Source organism: Mesoplodon densirostris, chromosome 6 (genome assembly GCF_025265405.1).
Source record: "Mesoplodon densirostris isolate mMesDen1 chromosome 6, mMesDen1 primary haplotype, whole genome shotgun sequence".
Lineage (NCBI taxonomy): Eukaryota > Metazoa > Chordata > Mammalia > Artiodactyla > Ziphiidae > Mesoplodon > Mesoplodon densirostris.
The window spans coordinates 63,299,219-63,324,275 of record NC_082666.1 but is presented as its reverse complement, the minus strand read 5'-3'; the positions used below and the strand labels follow the sequence as shown (position 1 = coordinate 63,324,275).

The following is a 25,057-nucleotide window of genomic DNA, read 5'->3' as shown; positions in this document are numbered from 1 at the left end:
TGAGAAAACCATAATTTAAAAAGAGTCAGGTACCACAATGTTCATTGCAGTCCTATTTACAATAGCCAGGACATGGAAGCAACCTAAGTGTCCATCGACAGATGAATGGATAAAGATGTGGCACATATATACAATGGAATATTACTCAGCCATAAAAAGAAATGAAATTGGGTCATTTGTAGTGAGGTGGATGGACCTAGAGACTGTCATACATTGTGAAGTAAGTCAGAAAGAGAAAAACAAATACCGTATGCTAACACATATATACGGAATCTTAAAAAAAAAAAAAAAGGTTCTGAAGAGCCTAGGGGCAGGACAGGAATAAAGATGCAGACATAGAGAATGGACCTGAGGACACGGGGAGGGGGAAGGGTAAGCTGGGACGAAGTGAGAGAGTAGCATGGACATATACACACTACCAAATGTAAAATAGCTAGTGGGAAGCAGCTGCATAGCACAGATAGATCAGCTTGGTGCTTTGTGACCACCTAGAAGGGTGGGATAGGGAGGGTGGGAGGGAGACGCAAGAGGGAGGAGATATGGGGATATACGTATATGTATAGCTGATTCACTTTGTTATAAAGCAGAAACTAACACACCATTGTAAAGCAATTATACTCCAATAAAGATGTTAAAAAAAAAAAAAAGGGACCTATGTGGGGAAGTGCCCCAAGGGAGTGAGTCTGTAGGACAAGAAAGGAGAGAGACCAAGTAGGTGTCCTTACTTGCAAGCTTTGCATATTCCCTGAGGTACCCTCTCCATTTCCCCATTTCCTTCACAATAAAATGGGGCTCTCTCAGCTCCTGGCAAGAAAAGATGTACTGTGATGCCCAATGGTTTAAATGAAATATAAATGATAGAAATGAGGTGCATAGGTAGAGTCACAAGGCCATAGATTCACTGTTCTTTAAATATATTTCAGAGGACATGCTTCAAAATTGCTTATAGAGCCATGTGCTGTGTCTAAGTAGTATGGATATGACGGTGGAGTTAAACAAACCACTTAGGCACTGCTAGTGAGAATATAAATTGATAAGACCTTTCCAGATTTTGTGCCAATATTTATCTAAAGTCTTAGAAATGGACATAATATTTAACTCAGGAAATCTACAGTAGGAATGTATTTATTCCTTTAACAAAATTTCATTGAGCATCTATGTATTCGGTGACTTAGTGCCAGACAATATGCCAGGTACGGGGGACAATGAATAGAACTAGACAGGAACAAAATGATCAGATTTAAGTACAAAGATTTGTATGCAACGATGTTCATTGCATCTTTATTAACTATACAAAAACTTGGAAACTATCTAAACATCCACAAGTAAAGCAGACCTTCAAAACTGTATAGTATAGCCAAAGGGTGGCATACTATGCAGCATTATAAAGTGGAAATTGAATGACATGGTAACATGCTATTATATTATAAATAAAAGACCAAAAAAAAAAAACAGAAAAGAATTTACAAAATAGCATATATTGTATAAGCCCAATTTAGTGCAAAAATTTTACTTGACATAGAATACATAGGATATGCATAGAAAAAAATATATATAGAAAATAGACTGGCATATAATATATCCAAATATTAACATGAGTTATCTCCATGTGATAGAATTACAGGTGACTTTTATTTTCTTGTTTATATTTGACAACTTGTTTTTCAAATCCCTCACAAATAAGTTTTACTTTTATAATAAAAAATAGTAAAATACATATTTGGAGAAAAAATACTGCCTGTAGGTCCATAGAATATTATAAATAGCTCCCAGTGATGGGTGGACAACACCGGATCTTAATACTGTGCCAGACATTATGCTTTAAGAAGGAAATGCCTCACTGGTCTTAGATATTGGATGCTACAAAAATGTAAAATGAAACGCTTTAATGTAATGCTTGCAATTTAGTTGGCTAAAGGCAAAACAATATATTTTTGAGAATACAATTGAAAAGAAATATCTGAATATCTGTTTCTAAGGACTCTTCTAGATGTAAAATTTTATGATTCTGTGGCAAATGTGAATAAGTCCTTCCTACACACTCCAAGTTAACAAAAAGCTCTGAATGTTATGACAAGACATATGGACTTAATCCCACTACAGTAGTTTGATGATGATGCCAGATGATTCAAAAAATAATTAGCTGCCATGTTAAGAAAGCATCTCCATATATATATATTTATCACACTCTAAAATAACTTCAGAAAATCGGCAAGCTACATTAAGAAGAGATAAGATATCATCTTCAATTAGATTTCTCAATCTTTTTTTCTTTTAAGGAAATCAGTTCTTTTTCAAAGGAGAAAACCGAAAATATGGTAGTCTTCATGTTAAATATATGAAAACTCTTACTTTAATCTTTGAGTTATTTAATCTTAACTACACAAGCATATTACTACATCCTTGAGCAATTTGAAACCTTTTGTGAAAATTTAAGTCTCTCCATATAGTATATTCCAACCCAAGCCTGTAAGTAGCATGTTTCTACAAGTCTCTGTTTATCACAGCTCTGTTTAAAAAAAAAGTCTCCAGGCTACACCAACACCCAATACCAAGTTAAAGCTCAAACCCCTTTGAAGCTCACGAACACCCTCCTGAGACATTAAAAAAAAAAAAAAAAGCCTTGAATAATGAAGAACAATGCTAAAAGAGTGAATACTGAATAAATGAAAACGTATTTTTAAAAAACACTTCAAAATACTTTTGTCCATTAAGCAATTTCATTTCAACAGACAGACGATGATAAAGTATCTTGAGTAACGTCAGAAAATCTAATTTGAAAGGAGGAAAAGCACCAAACAATTATGCAAGGTTTGGAGTATCTTTTAGATGCTTATTAAATATTGGCATAGGTAAATAGCTGCTATTCGCCATGCCTCTGGGGAGAACCTCTTGGCTATAGAGGCTTATTAGTGTTAAGAATCTGAGAGCCATGGACTATAAAATAAAATCAATACCGTAACCTTAACTGTAAAAGTCAGAAAGATACTGGAAGAGTTCTAATTTAACAAGATTACAGATGACTTTTTAGAGAACATTTGGGGAAAAGCCATGCATTTAGCAACATTTATGCTACAAGACATCTCAAGGTTTAGGTTGTTACTAATGCTGTTATTATACAGGCTGGTAATGGTTAGGGTTGATTTTACTGATGTGTTACTTTAGTGGATTTACAGGAAAGTCCTGGAAATGATCTGGAACTTATTTCAAATAAAATCATTAAACTTAGGTAGTAAACTAATTGCTTAGGAACAATTATGATTTGATGTGGTTTAGTGTAGCAGACAAAAAAAATCATGAAAATGTTAAGGTCGTCACTTTGGCAGCTCAATGCAAATATGATTACTCTGCACAATATTCTGTTTCTTTTAATGGAAAAGTAGTCAAAACTAGTATAAGTTGTAGTTTTTAAGTTCAGTCTAAATCTATATTTCTCTTTTGACAAATGTAAATGAAGAAAAAAAGAACATCCTGTCAATGAAATTACTATGATGGCATATTTATTATCTTAATGGTTTTAGAAATCACGTGAAATTGATCAGTAACAAAACCTCTATTTGGTAATGGACCAATTACATTTGTGAGATAATGTCATTGAAACAGAATATTGTCACAGGATAATGGTCTCCTATTGCTATATCCCTAGTCATTTAGAGAAAATATAAATGTTGCCGTCTGGCTGAGTCATTTATTTTCAAAGTAGGAGACACAGATCTCATAACAATGTTCTGTTATAATAACTCAATCTCTCTCAATCATTTGTTGTACCAGAATGATGCAGGACAGGGCTTGTATTTGTAAGAACCGCACATTCCTCAGGTATAAGGCAAAACATATGATGCCTTCAAGCACCTAAACAGCCAATTATCAAGTTATTCAACAAGAGCATTTAAAATAAACATCTAAAAAATAATTTAGGAAATGGAAAATGTTCAGAGTCTTCAAAAAGATTCATGTTAATGAAAGCTCAAAGACTCAAGTATTAAAGATCTATAAATACTCTGACTTCAATTAATTTAAAATCCAGAACATTAGAAAACAAAGGAACCTTACTATCCAACTTTATATCACAGATGAGAAAACTCAGTTTACTGACATTAAGTGTTCTGTCTAAGGCCATACCATTATTTATATTGATAGTTTCCTGATCACCATTATAGTGCTCTAGGCATATGGCAAAAAATTAGAATAGAAAAGAAAAATATATATACAGCAATAAATATATAATTTTTATATTTTGACACACATAGCTCAATTTAAACTGAATGTATATCACACACCTCAACTAAAGACATTCTAGACTTTAGGATTATTTATTAACAACATCTTATTATTAAAAGGAAAAGAGATTCTTAACCTGAGTCCAGCCCAAGAACTGCACTAATGAATTCCTGGAGCCTGTGAACCCTTTTGCTATTATATGTATTTATTTGTAGTAAAGTTTCATACGTGTTAGGAAAAAAAAAACTGTCATAGAGGTTTTGTAACTAGTTTGCAAAACCATGAACACAGCATGACAATGACTTCTTTGGAAGGCAGTATATACAGTAATAACGAGCATGGATTCTGGAGCGGAAGAGACAAGGCTCCCATTCTATTGTTGCTACTTATCCGTGTATCTATGTCAAATTTCTTAACCACTGTAGTGATGAGCTTAATGAGCTGTAAAACGTTTGTTTGTTTTTAAATAGGATTGAAAAGAAAAATATATGTAAAGTCTTAGCTCAATCCTGAAAGTGAGTAAGTGCTCAATAAATGGTAGCCACAAATGGCATTGTGGCTGGTTTTCCTCAATTTAAATGTATTTGTTGAATGAAAAGATTTAAATTTATGTGGTTTATTCAACAAATAAATGATATACAAAAGTGAGTAAATATAAAAATAGTTAATAGAACTATTATAGGTTAAAGACAAGTTGAAAATACAAATATGGTATTGGATCTGCTTGGGACCTTCATTTAAACAAAACAAACTATACAATATTCTGGGGAATTTGCACTTGGGTTATACAGTATATATTAAGGAATTATTGTTATATTTGTTAAATTAATAATGGTATTGAGTTGTATTAAAAATAAAAATCATTGTCTATTAGAAACTTAAGTATTTATAAGTAAAATGACACATTATCTGGGATTCACTTTAAAATACTTAAAAAACTGGAAGATATTGAATGAAACAAGATGGGCAAAATATTGATAACAGTTAAAGCTAAAAAATGGTACTTGGAAGTTCACTTTATGATTCTTTCTATATTTGACATTCTCTATAAAAAAAAGCTTTTTAAAACTTTAAATATCATGCTTAAACATTCCATCCAAACCAGCTCTTCTCCACATTTATCCATCAAAAGCACTCATATCTCCCTTCTTTTTTTAGTTCAAAAATTTAATCATGGCACAAATATTAAGAGGTTGATCTTTTAAAAAAGAAGATACACATTTTACCATCTTAAAATTTTGTTTTGACAATTCTTCCAGACCTGAAAACTCATAAATTCACCTCTACACTTACTCTAGTTCTACAAGGTCTAACAGAATCTTCCATGAAGCTCCCTAGAACTGTCCACCTGCCAAGACTTGTTAAGCAGTGTTCAAATTCTCCTAGTCCATTTCTCCCTATGTAGGTAAGTTTATATATTGCTTCCTTAGGTGGGTTGCAGGATAACAGAAAAATACAAAAAAAAAATCAGCCTTTGAAAAAGAAGACCTAGGCTCTGCTCTTAATTATCTGGACACTATGGATGAGACAGCCTCTCTGATACTTAGATTGCTTATCTGTCAGATAAGGAGCTTGAACTATGTCTCCCCTAAGGCTTCTAATAATGTGTTCTATCCCTGAAAAATCAACTTCTTATTGTATAAGATATGGTGGTATAATAACTCAAAAGAAACTGGCTTTCCAAACTACTTCAAAATAAACTTAAATAGGAAATTAATGTGTAAATGGATTTGAAATAAAATCTTTTACCACTCTAAGAAACTTTTCATGGTACACTATGATAACGAAGCACACTGTCTCCCATGGATTTTCCATTTGCCTAATTTAGACTGTGTTCTACCAATCTAGAGAGCCAGTGTCACACAGCAAGTTATTTTTTTCAAACTAATTATCCATGATGGTTTTTCTACAAAATCCTGTAGTTTCAAATCATTAAGGCTCCAGAGGACAGAAATATGAGTATCACTTTCCCCTAGTAAGTAGTATTGTCCCTTCTAGCATGTACACAGGTTGCGTCCCATCCAAAACGCTCCTCCTGATTAGAACACATGAAAAGAGCACAAACATCTGTTAATTAGTAGGCAATGTAAGGAGTTCTGATGAAAGCCTTCACCAACAACGTATTGTCTTCCTTTCTGTTTGAAAGATGTTCATAATGTGATTTTTCAACTACAGCAGTGTAGCCGAAGAGAATGAAATACACTATGATGAAGGCATCCCCAGAGTTTGCCCTCCGATGACATAATATATGGAGAGTCATTGCAAGTTCTGTAAGAACTGTAAGTTCTTGATTTTTGATATTTTTTTTAATAATAAGCTAAACAAAAAAACTTAAAAATTGTACTTAAACATTAAATTCAAGCCATCTCTTCACATGTATCCATCAAAAGCGCTTGTATCTTTGATTTTGTCTGGTTCAAAATTTGATATTTGAACATTTGATATTTAATCCTTGTGATACAAACTCTAGGAATGTAAGGAATTGCTGGTGTTCTATCTGGTCCCCAAAGGGAGCTTAAACATTCTTCCAGGAGATTACCAAGCTGTTTCCTTGCCATTTTCTAGGACTTCATTTAATGTCAGTAGTTACTCAACTATTTGTGAAAGCTGCTCATTCACCCACCTTCTACAGCTAGAAAAACCTTGAGAGTTTATCATTTGTCAGACTGTAGTTTGGGCTAGGGCACTGTTTTCCAAAGTCTGAATGTAGGATTAAATCTCCCTATAAATTCTTAGATGGGGGAAAAAAGGTTCTGAAGTCGTAAACTTAATAAACATATTCAGTCAATATCCACTCATGGATATTCACATTCACAGCACACAGTAGTATATTAAATATTCTACAAACTCATTTATGAATAAAAAAGTTTAAATTTTTGTTTAAATAAAAATTTCCAAACTTGGTTGAATGTTCTTGTATCTAGCATATCTATTAACATTTTTTTAAACTTGTGAAAGGCTGGTCTCTGATTCCGGTTCTATCAGTGTCACCACACTCTACTGACTGTAATTTATTTCCTATACTTGATTAAATGCATGATACTAAGCTGGCATTATTACTCTTTAGCTCCCAGTGTTCCCTTGAGCCCTTTGGCTTAATTCATTATTTATTTAATACCATATCCTTACAGTACTCTATAAGGTGCAAATTAAAATTGAGCACAACATATAAGACTCTATTACTAATGAGAACATTTGCAAATTTATCACAAATAAATCTCTAGGGCTTGGAAATATATTAAAACTTCAGAAAAGCTAGCTGAAGACTTATCTGTACGACAGAACTGTAAATTTTTTAAAATAGTGCTTTTTTCTGGTACCTATAGCAACCAGAACACGATGCCTAAATATTGCCTATTTGAGAGTCCAGTATAAATTTTTAAACTACTTTTGAAATTGTAATTACATTCCAATACACCTCTAAGTAGTGCTAGTTTTTGCTAACATACCAATTTATTGATTTTTGTGTAAAGCTTTATTTCTCATAATGCTTAAAAGTAAGTTGGGCATGGAGACAGTCCCCTCATAAGCTGATTTACATTATTTATTCTCTGTGAAGAAACTTTTTTCATAAATAATAAAAATTTATATTTCTTTTCAGCAGGTCAAGGGCTGGAAATTTAATTTATTCATATTTATGTGCCCAATGCCTAGAAAAAGTCCTGGCAAATAATAGGCATTTGATAAATGTTAATTTAGTTCAATTATCGTAAATTCTAAATGTGTAGGAACAAATAAAATTTTACTGCATTAAAAGTCTTTCTGAATTTACATTTTATCTAAGATTACAAGTTGTTTAAATACTCATTAGACTAAGAAGCTGTTAAATTTTCCATTTAGAAAGCCCAGCTGTATATTACAGATATATTTACCATATCACTAAACGTCTATTAAATAGCGTTTTAGGAGTTTTATATTCAGGCTTAGATGGATCGGCGACTATTAGAATGGCAGAGACAAAGTGATACTACCAAAGAATTGTTTCAAATGTTCAAGCATACCAATTACTAGTCTGTTAAATTTCCAGCCACAAAAATACTACAAGCTTTAGTCCCAAGAAAGTAACCTAAATTAGAGGAAAAACCAAGACCTGCCTCTATTTTTCGTCTTACATCAGAAGTTACAAAGGACTACTGTAATGATTTCAAGAGAATTATATCAATGAGGAATTTAGTCTGTGAACTGGCTCAGGTGGGAAAAAATTTAAGGTAGACAAGCTCTCAGATGGAATATTTTGTGGGGTAAGTATTAGAATAATAAAAGAAAGTTTCATCGTGCAAATTGATAAGCTATCCTGGTTCTATTAATTTAACCATTAAAATGATGGAAAGCAGTATCCAAAAAACGGTTTTCAATAGAGGTAGAACCAGTCATGAGGTTTAAGACTAGGGAATTGATAAAAGAGACTAAGCAAGAAAAAAATATTCTAGAATCTAGGAAAGAATGTAACAGCTGCTATATATCCCTTTGTTACTGGCCCAGTTTTCTTTTTCTTCCTTTATGTATAAAAGAATATAAAGTTAAAACATAAACATTATGTAATGTAGATTCTAACAAATTTAATTTCTATCACTATTTATCAGAAGAAATTTAAGCAAATTATAAAGATTCCTATGAAATGTTTAACCCTATTAAGCAGTGTTCAGTTTGAAAATGTTCATGTCTATATTCTACAAAATTAAAGTTGCAACTCTTTCATGTCCAGGAAATTGTAACTTTTTTGTGCTTTGAAAAGCCATATAGATAAAATTATGTCTATAGTATGCTAAAATAAAAACACTTTTTTCATTAAATTATTAAAATACAGGAATATTTGTCACTGCATGAATTTAGATTTTGTATTAAAATTTTGCCTAATTTTTTAAATGAAATGAGTATAATCATTTAGTTACACTATACCCTTTATTTTTGCCTACTTGGAATAAATCTCAAAGGTTTAGGTTTGTGGTTCAGATTATAAGGGAAGGTGGAATGCCACATACTGTCCATAATTTTGTTATTTTTGATTCACATATTTCACTCAGTCGTGTTAAGGGTTATGGTAAAAGTAGACGTTAATGCAAAGTTAACACAAATAACTAAGGCAGACCCAGGAAATAATTAACAGTGAATTTTAAACATTTCTGCCAATTATAAGCACAAATATATTTTAAGCAACCAGTAAGTAGTTATTGCATACAATTAGCGCAGGGATTTTTAGACATGTACTAAAGCTATTACAGTATCGAGTGGTACTCAATATGCCCTTTAGAAAACTCTCTTCACGACAGGCAAGTATGTCTAAAGAACATTTGAAGATGGACAAGAACAACCAAGGCATTTTACTTTGCAAGTTTAAAAAAAGTAATTTTCATCAAACAAAAGGACTGCATTTGGCTTAGCAAATTTATAACGATAGTACTGTCCTGCCCTCACGTTTTCATTGTAGTTGAAGTCTTCTTCCCACAAGGGCTTACTGCGTACATTACAAAATCTTCAGTCTTCAGAATTAAAGTGACAGACTTTTTTTTCTAAGCACACATGAAAATGGATCATTCTTTCTTACTCTTAATATGCCTTTACAGACTTCTCCAATAATTCCAGTCATCTTGACAAAAGAAAATCACCAAGACAATACAACAATTTTACAAAAAGAAAGAATGACAGTTTCCCTTCTACTTTTCAAAAATGTTTTATAATATGATTTGATATTGGCTTTATTCAATAGGCTGAAAGAGGAATCAATTCTTACAGAGTGACACTCTCTATAATAAAGAACACCTACACTTCTGCACAACACATCCATTGCCACACATTCACAATGTTATTGTTATTACCATTAGAATCTTTTCCAGAACAATTTTCTGATGAGGAAAATATGGCTTTGTTTAGAAAAAGCTGACAATATCAGTAAAACAAGCAATAAAATATAAAGGGTTGAGGGTTTTGTTTTTATTCTTACTTCTGCAAGTCTGGTTAAGTCCCTGTTATTTCCTGCCTTTGCTAATGAAACTGGTGTTCTGCCTATCAATGGTTCATGTAGCCAACAAATATTTATTTGCCCCTACTAAGCACTAAGTGTTGTGCATGGTTCCCAGGCGCTGGTTACACAGTAGCCAAACAGATAAAGTCCCTGCCCTCATAGTATAGACAGATTTAGACAATTAATCCCATAAACAAATACGGAACTACGTATTATAAGCACAATGAAGGAACAATACAAGGTATCAAGAGGTAAAGACCTGATTTAGATTGAAATTCCTCAGTTTTGACTGGGACCTGAAAACTGACCAAGAATTTGCCAGACGAAGAGACAGAAGAGGAGCCCTCCAGAAGGTCTTGGGTATTGCATTTCCAAATCTAAACAAAGCAGTAGGCTCAAGTGCAAGAAGGAAGCAGACGGCCCCTGCTGAGGCTGGAGCAGTGGTCAAGAGGCCAGAGGACAAGAAAAAGGTCCGTGGATCATAGGAAGGAATTCTGATCTTCTCCTAAGAGGAGCAGGACGTGACTGAAGTAGGGGAGTGATATGACATTATTATGTTTTAAAAGATGGTTCTGTCTAAAGAATAGATTGGGGAGGTGGAGTGAGATCTCAGAGCCCAACTCTCCAGCTGATTTTCAAATCCTTCCTTAAAACGATCTCCCTTTATTTCCATCCACACACACACAGCTTCCCACCACAGGGCTCATACATGGCCATTCAGAAATTTACTTCCCCGCCTCAATGCCTGCCTGTGCTTTTGTCTGTGCCCACGCTGTCCCCTTCTTCACTAGTTAAAAATCTCAGCATGCTAAAGGAGACCCACCTGACTCAATGTCAATTCCTCCATGAAGATGTTTCACCCTTCTTTAAATGCTATGGCGCTCGGTAGGAAAACATGGAGCAGCAGAAAAGGAGTCCTGAACTTTGGCTTTAACTGCTAAGCTTCAGAGCTATTTGGTCTCCTGAGATTACTGGACATGCAGCTCCTCAAGCCTCAGATACACATGCCCAAGTCATGGGCTAAAAAACATTGATAATGAGGTTTTTTTTTTTTTTTACATTTTTAATAAAATGGAGAATTTTATCTAAAAGAACTTTCAAATACATTTTGTGCTGCTGATATAAGTCATGTTTGCACACATACCAACAAAAACTGTTAGCTAATCTTTGTTTCCATGTTTAGTAATCTCCTTCTGTGGCAAAAAGGCATGAGTATGTCCAATGAAATATATTTAATCCAATAGATTTTAAGAATGAAAAAGAGCAAAGTATGAATTCAGAGAGTCAAATAATACCTATTTCTTAAAGTTATACTTTTCCCTAGAGCTGCCCTAGAACTGGGTTATAGTTTTATCTAGATAGAATAACTAGATTGACTCAGACACCAAGTGTCTTACATTACACTTATTTATTGTTCATGTTGTACCTACTTCCAAAAGGACGTATGGCTTCCTTTAAATGGGAACTACAGTAACTAGCACCTGCGAACCGCTTAAAGCCTGGCTCCTCCTTAAAATACCCCATTAAGAGGAGCAAATTGATTTGACTGAATCAGAACTTGTGCTTCTACTACAATCCAGCCAACTAATGTAGCCAGGTCATCATCAGTCACACACACATTGAGGGTTCTAAAAGATCATTTTGTCTAAAAAAAAAGTTTAATAAACACATAAAAATATGGGAATTTTGTAACTTAACTTTAACAAGATTTGACTAGTACATGACCTTAAAAATAATTTTATTGCAATCATTTCATGAAAAAATATAATCCATATTGATTCAATTATGAAATTTTGACTAAATGAAATTTATGAAAGGAGCTGACATTTTACCCTACTGTTCCTAGAGGCAACGTCTTATTACTCACCTTGATCTCTTTCATGCCATGTTCGACTTCCAGCAGCTGGTGAATTCGGAGAGGGATAAAAGTCTCCTGTAGGACTTGGTTCCATATTTTCATCTATGGATATAGTTTTGGGTCTTTTGCTGTTAAAATATGACAATAGTGAATGTTAATGGGATTTCTAGAAAGATGTGTAGCATCTGAAAATACATAATCTGAGAATTTTCTTACCGTGGAAATTTCCACAAACACAAGTAACAGTATCTCAGAACCATTTTGAAATAATGGTATTTAAGACATCAATAGGAGTAGCAGACATTTCTAGTTGTATGTATCATTTATTATGATATATCAGAACTGTACCTGCCTAACAAATGTGTTTATTATATTTACATGTTGGAATATATTTCCAGTAGTAGAACATTATTTTCAGTACTAAAAAGTGAATTCTTAATGTGATAGGTATACTAATTTAAAAATTGTTATCGATTATACCTGACTCATAATTATTATCAATATGAGTAATGTTCATTCGTACGGCACTTGCCATTAAAAATGTAATCCCTTCATATCAATTCAAAGATAAGTAAACTCCTTAACCTTCCTAAACTCAGTTTAATCATCTGTAAAATGGAAATAATAAAAAGGGGAGTGGTTGAGAGGATTAAATGAGTTATTAAATGTAAAGCTCATGCATTTAGTGGCTGGCATTTAGAAGACACTTATAAAATAGTAATTATTAGTAGCAACCCTATATTTAATAATATTAAAAAATTTATAGTACTTTACTGATTATAAACTATTCCATATATCCTTTTTTTTTAAATAGATCTTTATTGGAGTATAATTGCTTCACAATACTGTGTTAGTTTCTGTTGTACAACAAAGTGAATCAGCTATATGCATACATATGTCCCCATATCCCCTCCCTTATGGGCCTCCCTCCCATCCTCCCTATCCTACCTTTCTAGGTCATCGCAAAGCAGAGGGAGATCATGCTGCTGCTTCCCGCTAGCTATTTTACATTCGGTAGTGCATATACATCAATGCTACTCTCACTTCGCCCCAGTTTCCCCCTCCCACCCTGTGTCCTCAAGTCCATTCTCTGTCTACATCTTTATTCCTGCCCTGCAACTAGGTTCATCAGAACCTTTTTTTTTTTTTTAGATTCCATATATATGTGTTAGCATACGGTATTTGCTTTTCTCTTTCTGACTTACTTCACTCTGTATGACAGACTCTAGGTCTGTCCACCTCACTACAAATAACTCAATTTCATTTCTTTTTATGGCTGAGTAATATTCCATTGCATATATGTGCCACATCTTCTTTATCCATTCATGTGTCGATGGGCATTTAAGTTGGTTCCATGTCCTGGCTATTGTAAATAGTGTTGCATTGAACATTGTGGTACATGTCTCTTTTTTTTTTTTTTTTTTTTTTTGCGGTATGCGGGCCTCTCACTGTTGTGGCCTCCCCCGTTGCGGAGCACAGGCTCCGGACGTGCAGGCTACGGACGCGCAGGCTCAGCGGCCATGGCCCACGGGCCCAGCCGCCCCGCGGCATATGGGATCCTCCCAGACCGGGGCACGAACCCGCATCCCCTGCATCGGCAGGCGGACTCTCAACCACTTGCGCCACCAGGGAGGCCCACATGTCTCTTTTTGAATTATGGTTTTCTCAGGGTATATGCCCAGTAGTGGGATTGCTGGGTCATACGGTAGTTCTATTTTTAGTTTTTTAAGGAACCTCCATACTGTTTTCCATAGTGGTTGTATCAATTTACATTCCCACCAACAGGGTAGGAGGGTCCCCTTTTCACCACACCCTTTCCAGCATTTATTGTTTTTAGATATTTTTCCTAAAAACTTAGGTTATTTTGATCCTTTATTCTTAAGATCAACCATGAAAAACAGGCCACTGCCAAATTCAAACCAAAATAACTTTCAAAGTATTATAATATATTTTAATAAAGAAAACATAGTTTTATCTCAATTACTAAGAAAAGTGAATATTTAGAGCAGAGATTAAAAAGCTATTCTATGCCACATGTCATATTGCTTGATATACTGCTTTCAAACATCTCCACCAATACCCTATTAAACAGTAAGTTATGAGTATAGAAATGGATATTTTTCCTTAAATTAAAAAAAATCTTATTCACACCTATGGAAATAAAAACTAAAAATGATATCTTCTGAATGAACTTTATACAGTGATAATAAACCTAATGTCATAGGATTTCAGAGTTGTAATTCACTTTAGAAGCCATACACATAAACCAATCCTCCGTTTTCTTACAAGGGGGAAGACAAATTTGGAGAAAATCAATTGCCCAGGGCATGTTAATGGAAGCAGTCTGACACAAAGTAAAGACTTCTGACTTCTGAGACTGTGCTCTTTCTACTATACTGTTTCCAAATCCTGGAAGCATGTGCATGTCTGGGTATATTCATAGATACATTTGTGATTAATATTTGACTCACAACTCCCGGAGTATTAACATGATGCAGAAGATGGCAATTTCTATCCATGCTAAACCCCAGTGAGAGTAAATAGCTTCTTTAGTTTCTTTGTAGGGTATCCAAAGTTAGAATGTATTTTTTAAGCCTCCTTTAATCTAATTCTCCCATCTGTAAATCAGCAGTAAATATGTATGGAAAACTTGAAATGAGGGAGAAAAGATTTTCATAAGGAAATAATAGAGAAATGTTTTTTAAACCTTTTTTATTTGAATGACGTAGTATCTGATACTGAATGATCATGAGGAAAGATCTGTGTTGACAGCATACCAATCCACCAGACAAAATAAAAAATTACTATTCACATTTTAAATTTAGAAAAACTAAAGCATTTTTAATACTTCACCATATCACAGACAGTTTTAATGATAATAAACCCTATTATCTTGCTATGCAATCTAACTATACCAAAATATAGTTTGACCATAAATGACATCAAATTAAACACAAACAAATGTGCATAGCCCCATAATTAATTCAAATGCAATTAATTTTTGTTTTTGAGAATAGCATAGGAATATAGTTATCCAGATTTTTAAATTTTTTAACAGTTGATACTGTGAAATATATGTTTTGCTCTGGAACTCATGTATGATCTTCTATCTGATCGTGGGTATATTTAATGCTATGGAAATGAGATTGCTCTTTCTATATTGAAGATCCAACTCAAAAACCCCCAATAAAGCTATACTATTTGTCTTATTCACTCACCCCTCTTCTATCATTCAACAATAGGGGAACATATCATGAAATCCTATGTACTACAACTTGCCAAGTTAATTTTCCCTCATTTAAATAGGAGGTCTCTTTTTAAACTCCTGTGGGACTGAAAGTTACAATCAGAAGGTCAAGAGAGAAATATGAGAATGTCAGCAGAGAACTAAAAGGCAAAGTCACCTCACTGTAGCTGCTCCCCAACAAAGGCTGGTTAGGCCAAATCTCAGAGCAGGTAATACTTTCACTGGTAACTGAGAGTTAACTAAATTATTCAAAGAACATCAACTAATTGAAGAACTTGGCAAACCTGTTGCCTAGAAGAAGGCTTTTTAAGGTTAAGTAAATGACACATTTTATTTTTCATGTTTCATTATCCCCAGCTTGGACATGGTATTAGGGTAAAAGTTGGATGACTCAATCCTAAACCAGGGATCTTTGCTATGGCAATATCATTTTTAAAGTCACCAAAAGAATTACTTATAGAGTTATAATACTTCATATAAGGGAATAAAAATATTAATACATTTTCATAGTTCCCTTGTCTCCCCAAAAAGACTTTTTAAAATGCTTTGAACAACAATTTAACTTTCAAATTTCAAAATAAATTTAACCAGGAAAGATTAAAACTTTGTGTAAAATCAGCAAAAATCTTGAACTCTTTATTTCCCCCTTCTCTTTACCTGCGTACCTATCTATCTGCATGTCTACTTATCTACCTATTTGCATATAGACTGAGAACAAAAGCAGCTCCTCTTTCAGTTACCTGCTTGGTGGAGAAGACAGCGACCTCTGAAGATTGACCCCCGAGTTCATGTCATGATAGTATGGTTGGCTTGGGATTTCTCCAATTGGGAAGTTGACTCCAGTTCCCTGGGTTATGGGTGCTGAGGAATGAAACAACAACACCAACAAACATTGGGAATGCCATTTACTGTTGTCATCTCTATTCAAATGTAATAATCTAATCTTTTCCATGCCTCTGGGCAAGGATGAGGGGAACTCTCTTTACCTTAAGAATCTAATACCAGCCATTCACTGGTTAAGACTTGCAAACATCCTCACGATGCCAATGTTCAAGTGTGGAAACTTGAGGCACGCTGACTATCATCACTGGTTACCCCTTCTCCCACTCCCACTGCCCAAGCTTCTTCACTCAGTCCTTTGTGTTAGTCGTCACTACACCTGTCACCCCACTAGTCTCTAGATGCGCCACAGGGAACAATATATGTTGCCTATTGCTCAGCACCAAGCAAGGCACTCTGTACTAAGTCAGATCTCAAAAACCAAATTATTGTTAAATAAATCGAATTAGAATAGTTTCACAAAAGGCGATTATTATTTTATAATAATGTTAACATTAATGTTAGAATGCATTAGAAATCATATTTATAATTATTTGATATAAAAATAATTCTTGTATTAGGACAGGTATATAAGTAAAATTGGCAAATATGAAATAAAAGTCAAGATTCTTTTTCCAAAATACATATTCAGGTTTCACATATGAATGGTGAGTACAGTGTTACTCAACAGCTATGTTTTGTTTTTTTAAAAGTTTGTATGCCCAATTTCGTAAATCATTTAAAATATACTCATGGAGTTTTATACTTTAAGGTATTATTTTATAAATCAAGAAGTCTTTTTGAGTTTGTTGAGGTATTAAGAACTGAAAATTTTACTGTAATATTGGTTGTTATACAATGAATTACATCTTTTCAAATTTTTAAATTGGTTTCTAGACATCTTGAATAAATCTGTCAGACAGCATGTTGTGTTAGACTGAGTAGGGTCTTGGGAAATAGACAGCCTTTTAGTTTTAACTCCCTCTGCCACTTATTGGCTATGTGCTTCAGTTTCCTGAACTGTAAAATGAAAATTAGAATAACCTATCACATATGATTATTTTGAGGATGAGACGAGGTAAGGAGTGATAAAAGTCCAGCATCATGCCTAGTGTATAACGGATATTCAACAAATGTGAATTCCCTTCTTTCCTTGCTTTCTTCCCTGAAATTCTTCCCTGGCAACCTAGAGTGGTCAGCAAAGATGAAACAGTTCAAAAACCCACGCAAAGCTGGTGAACTGGTACAAATGAACCTATTTGCTGAAGGTCTGTTCATTCAATAAAATATTGTGCCCATTACTGGCAGGTGCTGCAAGGGACACAAAATAGTCTAAGATAGTTCCTGTGCTTAATAAGACATACTGGGCAACAAGTTGGGTACACAAAATAGTCATGAAAAACACAGAGATACAAGCATAATGCGTTTTATAATGAAACTTCCAAATGAATGACATGATCAATCAATGCTATAGGATTTCAAGGAAAGAAGAATCTGATACGAGCTTGAATGGTCCAAGAAATCTGTGGAAAAGTCACAGCTGGCCCAGGGCTTTGGAAGATGAGTAAGGTACTAAAGGGAGGTTACTCTAAACAGCAATTACTACAGGAGCAAGGTCATGGGCAGAGATGATATACAAGATGGAGGCCAGCCAGGTTGGTGTCAAAGGACAATGCTTAAGAATAGTTTCTATCTTTTCACCTGTTTTTATCAGGCCTTCAAGATCTCCAATGAGAGAAAGTGGATCCTATGTGGGGCGGGAAAATTCTGGAGCCCTTGAAATTCACGCTAAGAATACAAAATCTACTTAACCTTCCCCTCTCTCCAAACTAACCACATGTTGAGTAAAAAATTCCAAAGGGACAGCCGATTTTCAAGGAATTTTTCTTACTCAGAATTTTTAATAAACATTTGAAATGTGTTCACTGTCAGTTGAATTGTACTTCAATTGCACTTCACTATCAGTTGAATTGTACTTCAATATCTCAGGCAGGCTGAGACTAACAAAGTATTTTTAAAGAAAATATGATTAGGAGGTGCATGCTTTATTGTAGAGAAACAATCAAGGAATATACAACGATTATCTCTCCCCATTAAAAATTAATCAATACATACGAGATTAGTCTCAGCTCTAAAACTCTGGAGTTTCTGCCTTCTGTTAGGTTGTTCATATTATATAATATGCTTTAGCCTCATTTTACACAGAAATATTAGTGTTCAACGTGCAACTATGCCTAATGGCCCGAGTTCTTTGGACAGTTAAAATGTAGCTGCTTGTTGTGGCTTGAGGTACACCAGAGGTTAAAAAAAATGCAAGGTAAGAAATCCCACAGTAACCACATGCTTTAAAGTTTATTATTAGAACCATGTTCTATGTGACATTGGAAAGCAGAGTATGTGCTGGAAGGAGGCATTTGAGGGGCTCAGTGAAGGTAAGCAATCTATTTGGCTTTCAACAGCAGTGATGGATTCAATTCAAAGAACTGAGTTACCAAAAGGAAACTTACAGGTTATATCAACTATTTGCAATTTATTAAGCTCATGCAATATTTAGGCAAAGATTTGTAGTTTCTATTTAATAAACATATGGCTTGATAGTCAACACAGATTGCTTGACCGTAAGCGTACTAGGTATAATTTATAGGAAAATGATAATTTAAAATCTTTGGAAATTTTGTTTTTTTCTAAGTTTTGTTCCAGAAGGATTCTTCCAAAGTATCAAGGAAGCAATAGTGGAATCTAAACAAACAAACGACCAAACTCAAAGAAAAGGTTACCAGAGGTGGGTGTTGTGGGTGGGAGGGAGAATTGGAGGAAGGTGGTCAAAACGTACAAACTTCTAGTTATAAAATAAATAGGTATTGGGAATGTAATGTACGACATGATGACTACAATTAACACCGCTGTAGGATATACAGGAAAGCTGTTAAGAGAGTAGATCCTAAGAGTTCTCATCACAAGGATATATCGTTTTCTCTCTTTTTTACATACCTGTATGAGATGATGGATGTTGATTAAACTTACTGTGGCATTTCACAACATACGTCAGTCAAGTCATTATGCTATACACCTTAAAATTATACAGTGCTACATGTCAACTAAATCTCAATAAAACTGCGGGGGTGGGGGACAAGACAGAAAATCAAGCTTTAGTCATGGCTTAAGCGAAACAAGAACAAAAACACTTTGTCTATGGATTTACACATGAGCACTGTAAAATTTAGTGTGCATTTTTACACTAAATGGGAGATTATGGAAATTAAAGTAGATTAATAGCAAACATGGCCAGATTCTAAAACAGCACACAGGCACAAAATTTATCTAATGACAAAGTGCATGAGAACAGCAAGTCCCAGGCAGATGTGCCTGTTTAAAAGCCTCTGGAAAAATTTACATCAGATGCAAAGATCAGTGTTAGCACCTCTCCCAGAGAGCAGCAAGGGGCCTGAAGGCTGCAAATCATGTTTAAGAGGCTGCCAATACCCTCTTAGAAACCAAGCTCAGAAGAACCTCGGATTCCAAGGGTTAGAGGCCAGCCCTTAATCTCTCTTATTGTTCTCCTCACTCCAAAAGCTGATCCTAAATCAACTTTTAAGATGGTGATAATATCATTCACCAGAAAGATCACTATCCTAAAACTGAATAGCTTCATTAGCTAAAGTCAACATGCACATTAGAGGGTCATATGAGAGTAAAACCCCAGAGGACAGAAACCATTAACATACCGTAAACCCTCAAGAAGTCAGAATTTGTGATATACAGCATAAGGGTTGTGCTGAAGTTGATGTTTACTTAGAAAACCCTTATTTCATAAACAATGAAGTTCAATTGTGTAAATAAGACTATAATGTGGATATATTAAAACACTTAGGAGAATAACTTCTCAAGCATTTCAGAGACACCTATTTACATATGGAGTAGAAAATAAATGTTTGCTGAATAAAGTAACTAATGAATGAATACAGATAATTAATATACTAATTACAAATTAGTAATGTTTGTTATAACAGCTAACTTAAAAACCTCTAGGAGATGACAATATGAATCAAGAAAGAATGAATGGTATCTGTTAAATTTGCCTCATTTCTGAACTATTATAGAAAGGTATTTTTTTTAAAGATTTTTTTGATGTGGACCATTTTTAACGTCTTTATTGAATTTGTTACAATATTTCTTCTGTTTTATGTTTTAGTTTTTTGGCCACAAGGCATGTGGGATCCTAGCTCCCAAACCAGGGATTGAACCTGCACCTCCCGCTTTGGAAGGTGAATTCTCCACCACTGGACCACCAGGAAAGTCCCTAAAAAGGTATTTTTTAATCTATTTTTATGTTTCAAATTCAGATTTCTCAAAATATTAATCTGGGCTTTTAAAGTTCTCATGTGGCTCTCCTACAGCATCTAGCATAATGTTATCTATAATGAGGAACTAGTAATATTTTCGGACAGACGACTCTACTGTCCTTCTCATAAGAAGGGTGAAAATATATCATAAAACTGAGAAAAGTACAAATTTAAACAAATAATTTCATAATGTCTCATAACTGTAGCAGCATAGCCTCTCTGCTAAAGAGCAGTATGGGGAAACACACACACACATACACACATCTTTAAATACCCTCTTCCTTACACGATGCCATAAAGTAGTCGTAAGTAAGTCAGGCATGTTCCTTTCCAAATTAAAAATAAACATAAAAAAGTTCAAATATCAGAGGCCTTTGCACAACACATATTGATCAGGAAAAACACACAAGGCTCATCGCCTTGGTGAATGAAGTAAATGAAGTAGATCATCAGAATCCTCTTGCCCAGCAAATATGAACCCTGTAAGTACAGGCATACAGGATATTAATTTGGTCTCCTACACTGCCCCCAAGTCAACAGACCCAGGGCAGAAGTCTTTGGGGCATACATTTATCCACTGCAGAATTACGTCAGAAAGGATGCTACTAAAGTCTTAAATGCTCATGTACAGAACTCTCTGAAATACAGGCTGTTTGCACTAGTCACTTCAGAAATCTGAACTATTTGAGAAACTACAGTTCCAAAGACAAAGTCACCTACTACCTTGGAGATTACTTCACTCAACACCATGCTAAAGCACTACCTATACTTACCCTTAGTAACTCATTCTTTTTTTTTTTTTTTTTTTTTTTTTTTTTTTGCGGTACGCAGGCCTCTCACTGTTGTGGCCTCTCCCGTTGTGGAGCACAGGCTCCGGACACGCAGGCTCAGCGGCCATGGCTCACGGGCCCAGCCACTCCGCGGCATGTGGGATCTTCCCAGACCGGGGCACGAACCCGTGTCCCCTGCACCGGCAGGCGGACTCTCAACCACTGCGCCACCAGGGAAGTCCCCTTAGTAACTCATTCTTGTTTGTTCTTTTTGGATCATCATAATTCTTGTTCATGACCTCTGAATTTGACCCAAGTGAAAAACACAACTTAAACAGGCTCCAGAGTGCCCCTACATCATCTGAATAAATCATTCCAAACTGTGACACTCTCTATCAAAATGTCAGGTGAAAATACACCCTTCAAAGTTACATAAATAAGCTAAATCAGAGAAGAGAGCAAGTAGAGATGAGTCACTCCCTTCAGCATAATCAATGAGATCAGAACTGCATCTTACATATATTTGCACACACCAGTAATAACTAAAAGAGTTGATCAAGGAAACTTCCCCCTTGCTTAGTTAGCTGGCCAGGTGAACTTACTCGAGAAAATTCTCATCCAGCCTGCCAAGAATGGTGTCTCAGGTGAGGTGGCCAATGAAAACAATTGGACATTGTTTTGGCTAACAATGCTTTCTATCTATATCCAGCTACAATCTGCAAAGTTAATTTCTGCATCCCTCTACACTCTGCATGTTAGTGTGTATATCCTGTACATCTCCAAGCCCTCACCAAAATGTTAGCAAAATGAAAAAGCACTTATCTACAGGAAACTTATGTGGGTTATCATAACAACACTGAGTACATTTAATTAATCACACTTCCTTTGATATAAATGACCATCTATGGTCACAGAGTGAACAGTGAATTAAACGAATACCAATAACACAGCAAGCAGAACAAACGCAAATTGTTTTTGTACTACAGAAAGTGTTGATTAAAATGCAAATATTTTAGAAAACCAGACAAAATATATTCACTTATGATTTCGTCAAAAGGTCAGAGATTTTAAAACACAAATTCTCCTAATACACAGTTCTCCTCATACTGTATTTAAGGTTCAAATATAAAATATTTTAAATCATACTGTATAGTTAAATAATAAGAAAAGAGTTTACTTACTTCTGGATACCCTCACAAGTTCTGATACATTGAAGACTCCAGATTTTACAAAACTATCCTCAAGGTATCCTGAAAATAAACATCAAGATGAAAGAGATCAACATAAGCAGGAAGCAAATAAATGATTAAACACTAGAATTTGTTCAAGTGTTTTAAACCAAAGGTTAGAACAAAACCCAAGTATGCTTACAACGAAGAACTGTAAAAGCAAAACTCTTGTAAAATGCAAACTGGGTCTGCTTAAACAAACGTTTCACTTTTAGAAACTAAATAATCTCTCAGGAAAATTTTTTAACTTTCCAATTGTACAGGGCAATTGGTATGGTTTTATTTGCCACTGCCCACGCATAGGGAATGAAGGTTCAGGGGCCCTCAGATCGGTAGCACCTGGTAGACTAAAGTCCACCCATTAAAAAAAAAAAAAAAGAAAGAAAGAAAGAAAAAGGAAAACCACAACCACAATTAGCACCTTGTTGGAATTACTCCAAAGATCTCTTGAAACCACTGTTCTTTCACAAATCCTTCCCTGATTAAAAAGTGAGTTGCTGTTACCAGCACTCCCACCCTTGTTCCCATCATGGATCACACAAAAGCAGAACCCGTACGTACAGCAAGTACTCTACACAGACCTATTTCTGTGCACCATTAATACACCTCACAGGATGTTACTGCTGTCTCACCCTTGCTGCCACTCCCTGGGACTCCCTTCATTTCAAGAACTGGATCCTTTTTCTGGCAAATGTGGTGAAGCCAGACCTCCAGGAATGCCTCCTGACCCTTCCGTGACCTCCAGGTCCAGGGCCCACAGTAGCCGTGGGCCACGGGTCAGGAGCCTGAGTAAGTCAGACATGCTTGCTAGCTGGTCTAATTCTGTCCAGGACTGCAGATGGGGACACCAGTCCTACCCCCAGGTTCTCATCCAGAAGAAGGAAATGTAGTGAGGGTGAGGAGGGAGGGAACACCTTAGGTAGGAGGGATATGGCTACTCTGTGCTGCCCCAGGGAGAGAATAAGAGTGTGAAAATCCTCAGAATTAAAATGCTTCCAGGAAGAAACTCTAAATTCCAAGAACTGGCAATTTGATTGGATGTTACATAAAGCTTCAGGGCTGACCAAGAGATTAGATCCAGGGCAGGGATGAGAGAGGTCTGGGTGTTTTAGCAACATGGCTCACTCAAGTCAAAGAGCTGGGGTTTGACTCCTGACTACGGTTTGTCAGTGTGGCACCCTGGAATAATTAATCATAATAATTAATAATTCTAAATTAATAATAATAATAGTCCTGGAACATTTAGACTCTTTGTACCTCAGATTCCTCATTTATATATTAGACATAATAAAATTACCTACCTTACATCGTTGTTACAAATAATAAGTGAGATAAAAATATAAAACCCAGAGTAGGCACTGAGTAAATGTTACCAATAAGTTAGGACTGGCCTATGGAGTCAGCAATCACTCATACACTGAAATGTGCACACTGAATCCCAGACACTCTCAAGTTATTTGTAAATCATCATTTAGAAATTTTACCAGAAAGAAAGCCACCAGCCCACTTTTTAACCATACACAGCATGAAAAGACAAAGTCATTCAATTAGCACATATGCCTCACTGCTGTGAATAAACAGGGGCACTGCATATGTCTGAACACTGTTTTATACCCATCCATCCACCTTCTTTAGAAATAGCAAAAGAATGAGAAGAAATTATGAGATCTCAGTTGGTGATAAAACTCAGGTCTCATGTTAAGTCACTGCTCTGAAAAAGATATACATTTTTAAGAGGATAATAACAAAGTGTCCCCACTTGATGCAGCTCTATTTTAAGAAATGCCTACTTCTTCAGCAATTAATTTTTCACCAGGTTGAATTCATTTCAGTGATTATTGAGAAATTTCCAGGTAGACAACATTGTACAATGTGCTAAAAAGCCACTGAGACAAAAAAAGGACAATGACTCCCTCTGTGTGGCTGGAGACAAAGATGTTTTTAATTTTGATAGGTTATCATTGTATACAAAGATTTCTATTGCTTTTGTTGTTTTAAGCATAATAGATTATACTTTATTTTACATGTGGTAAACATAACATTTTATATATGACAAATACATTAAATACAGAGAACTTATTTATCATGACTACAGCCTGTGTGCCTAACCAATCAGACAAGATTATTTGTCCTTCCCCTACTGTACTCTGTAAACACCTGCCCTCAGATCTTTCTAACGTAGCTGTCTCTGATCAGAAGGCCCTCTTTCCACAGGCTCAACTCACAGCCTTCAATGTCCAGCTCAACCACCGTCTGCTCCACAATCTGCTTTTCTACCCTCCCCTCCCAACTCCTGTGCCACCTAGAAATAATCTCTTTCTTCTGTATTCACATAGCACCTAGTTTGTTCTTACTTTATATCACTTTGCACATTCAAGTTTACCAAGATAATTGTTTTCAAGCCTTGTGTTTCTTCTTATTTGGGGGATTGACTGGGTTTTGTTCATCTCTATATCTCCCTTAACAACTAACTCATTGCCCACATTACAGTAACTACGAAACGCTTGCAGAACAAATGTAAAGTTCAGCTTTTTGAAACATGGTCACAAGTGAACACCTTAATAATTTTATAATATTGAAGATAAAGATAGCTTAAGATAGAAGGATA

General features: G+C 35.1%; 1 protein-coding gene across 6 annotated transcripts in view; it reads right to left on the bottom strand.

Moving 5' to 3' along the window:
• Positions 1 to 25,057, bottom strand: part of NFIB (nuclear factor I B) — a 233,444-nt gene that overhangs the window by 44,612 nt on the left and 163,775 nt on the right. For all 6 annotated transcript variants that reach the window (XM_060100738.1, XM_060100736.1, XM_060100737.1 and 3 more), the window contains exons 4-6: positions 22,402 to 22,470; positions 16,029 to 16,149; positions 12,051 to 12,169 (exon numbers count right to left, since the gene is read on the bottom strand). In XM_060100738.1, coding sequence (XP_059956721.1) covers positions 12,051 to 12,169; positions 16,029 to 16,149; positions 22,402 to 22,470 — 309 coding nt within the window. The remainder of the gene's footprint in view (positions 1 to 12,050; positions 12,170 to 16,028; positions 16,150 to 22,401; positions 22,471 to 25,057) is intronic.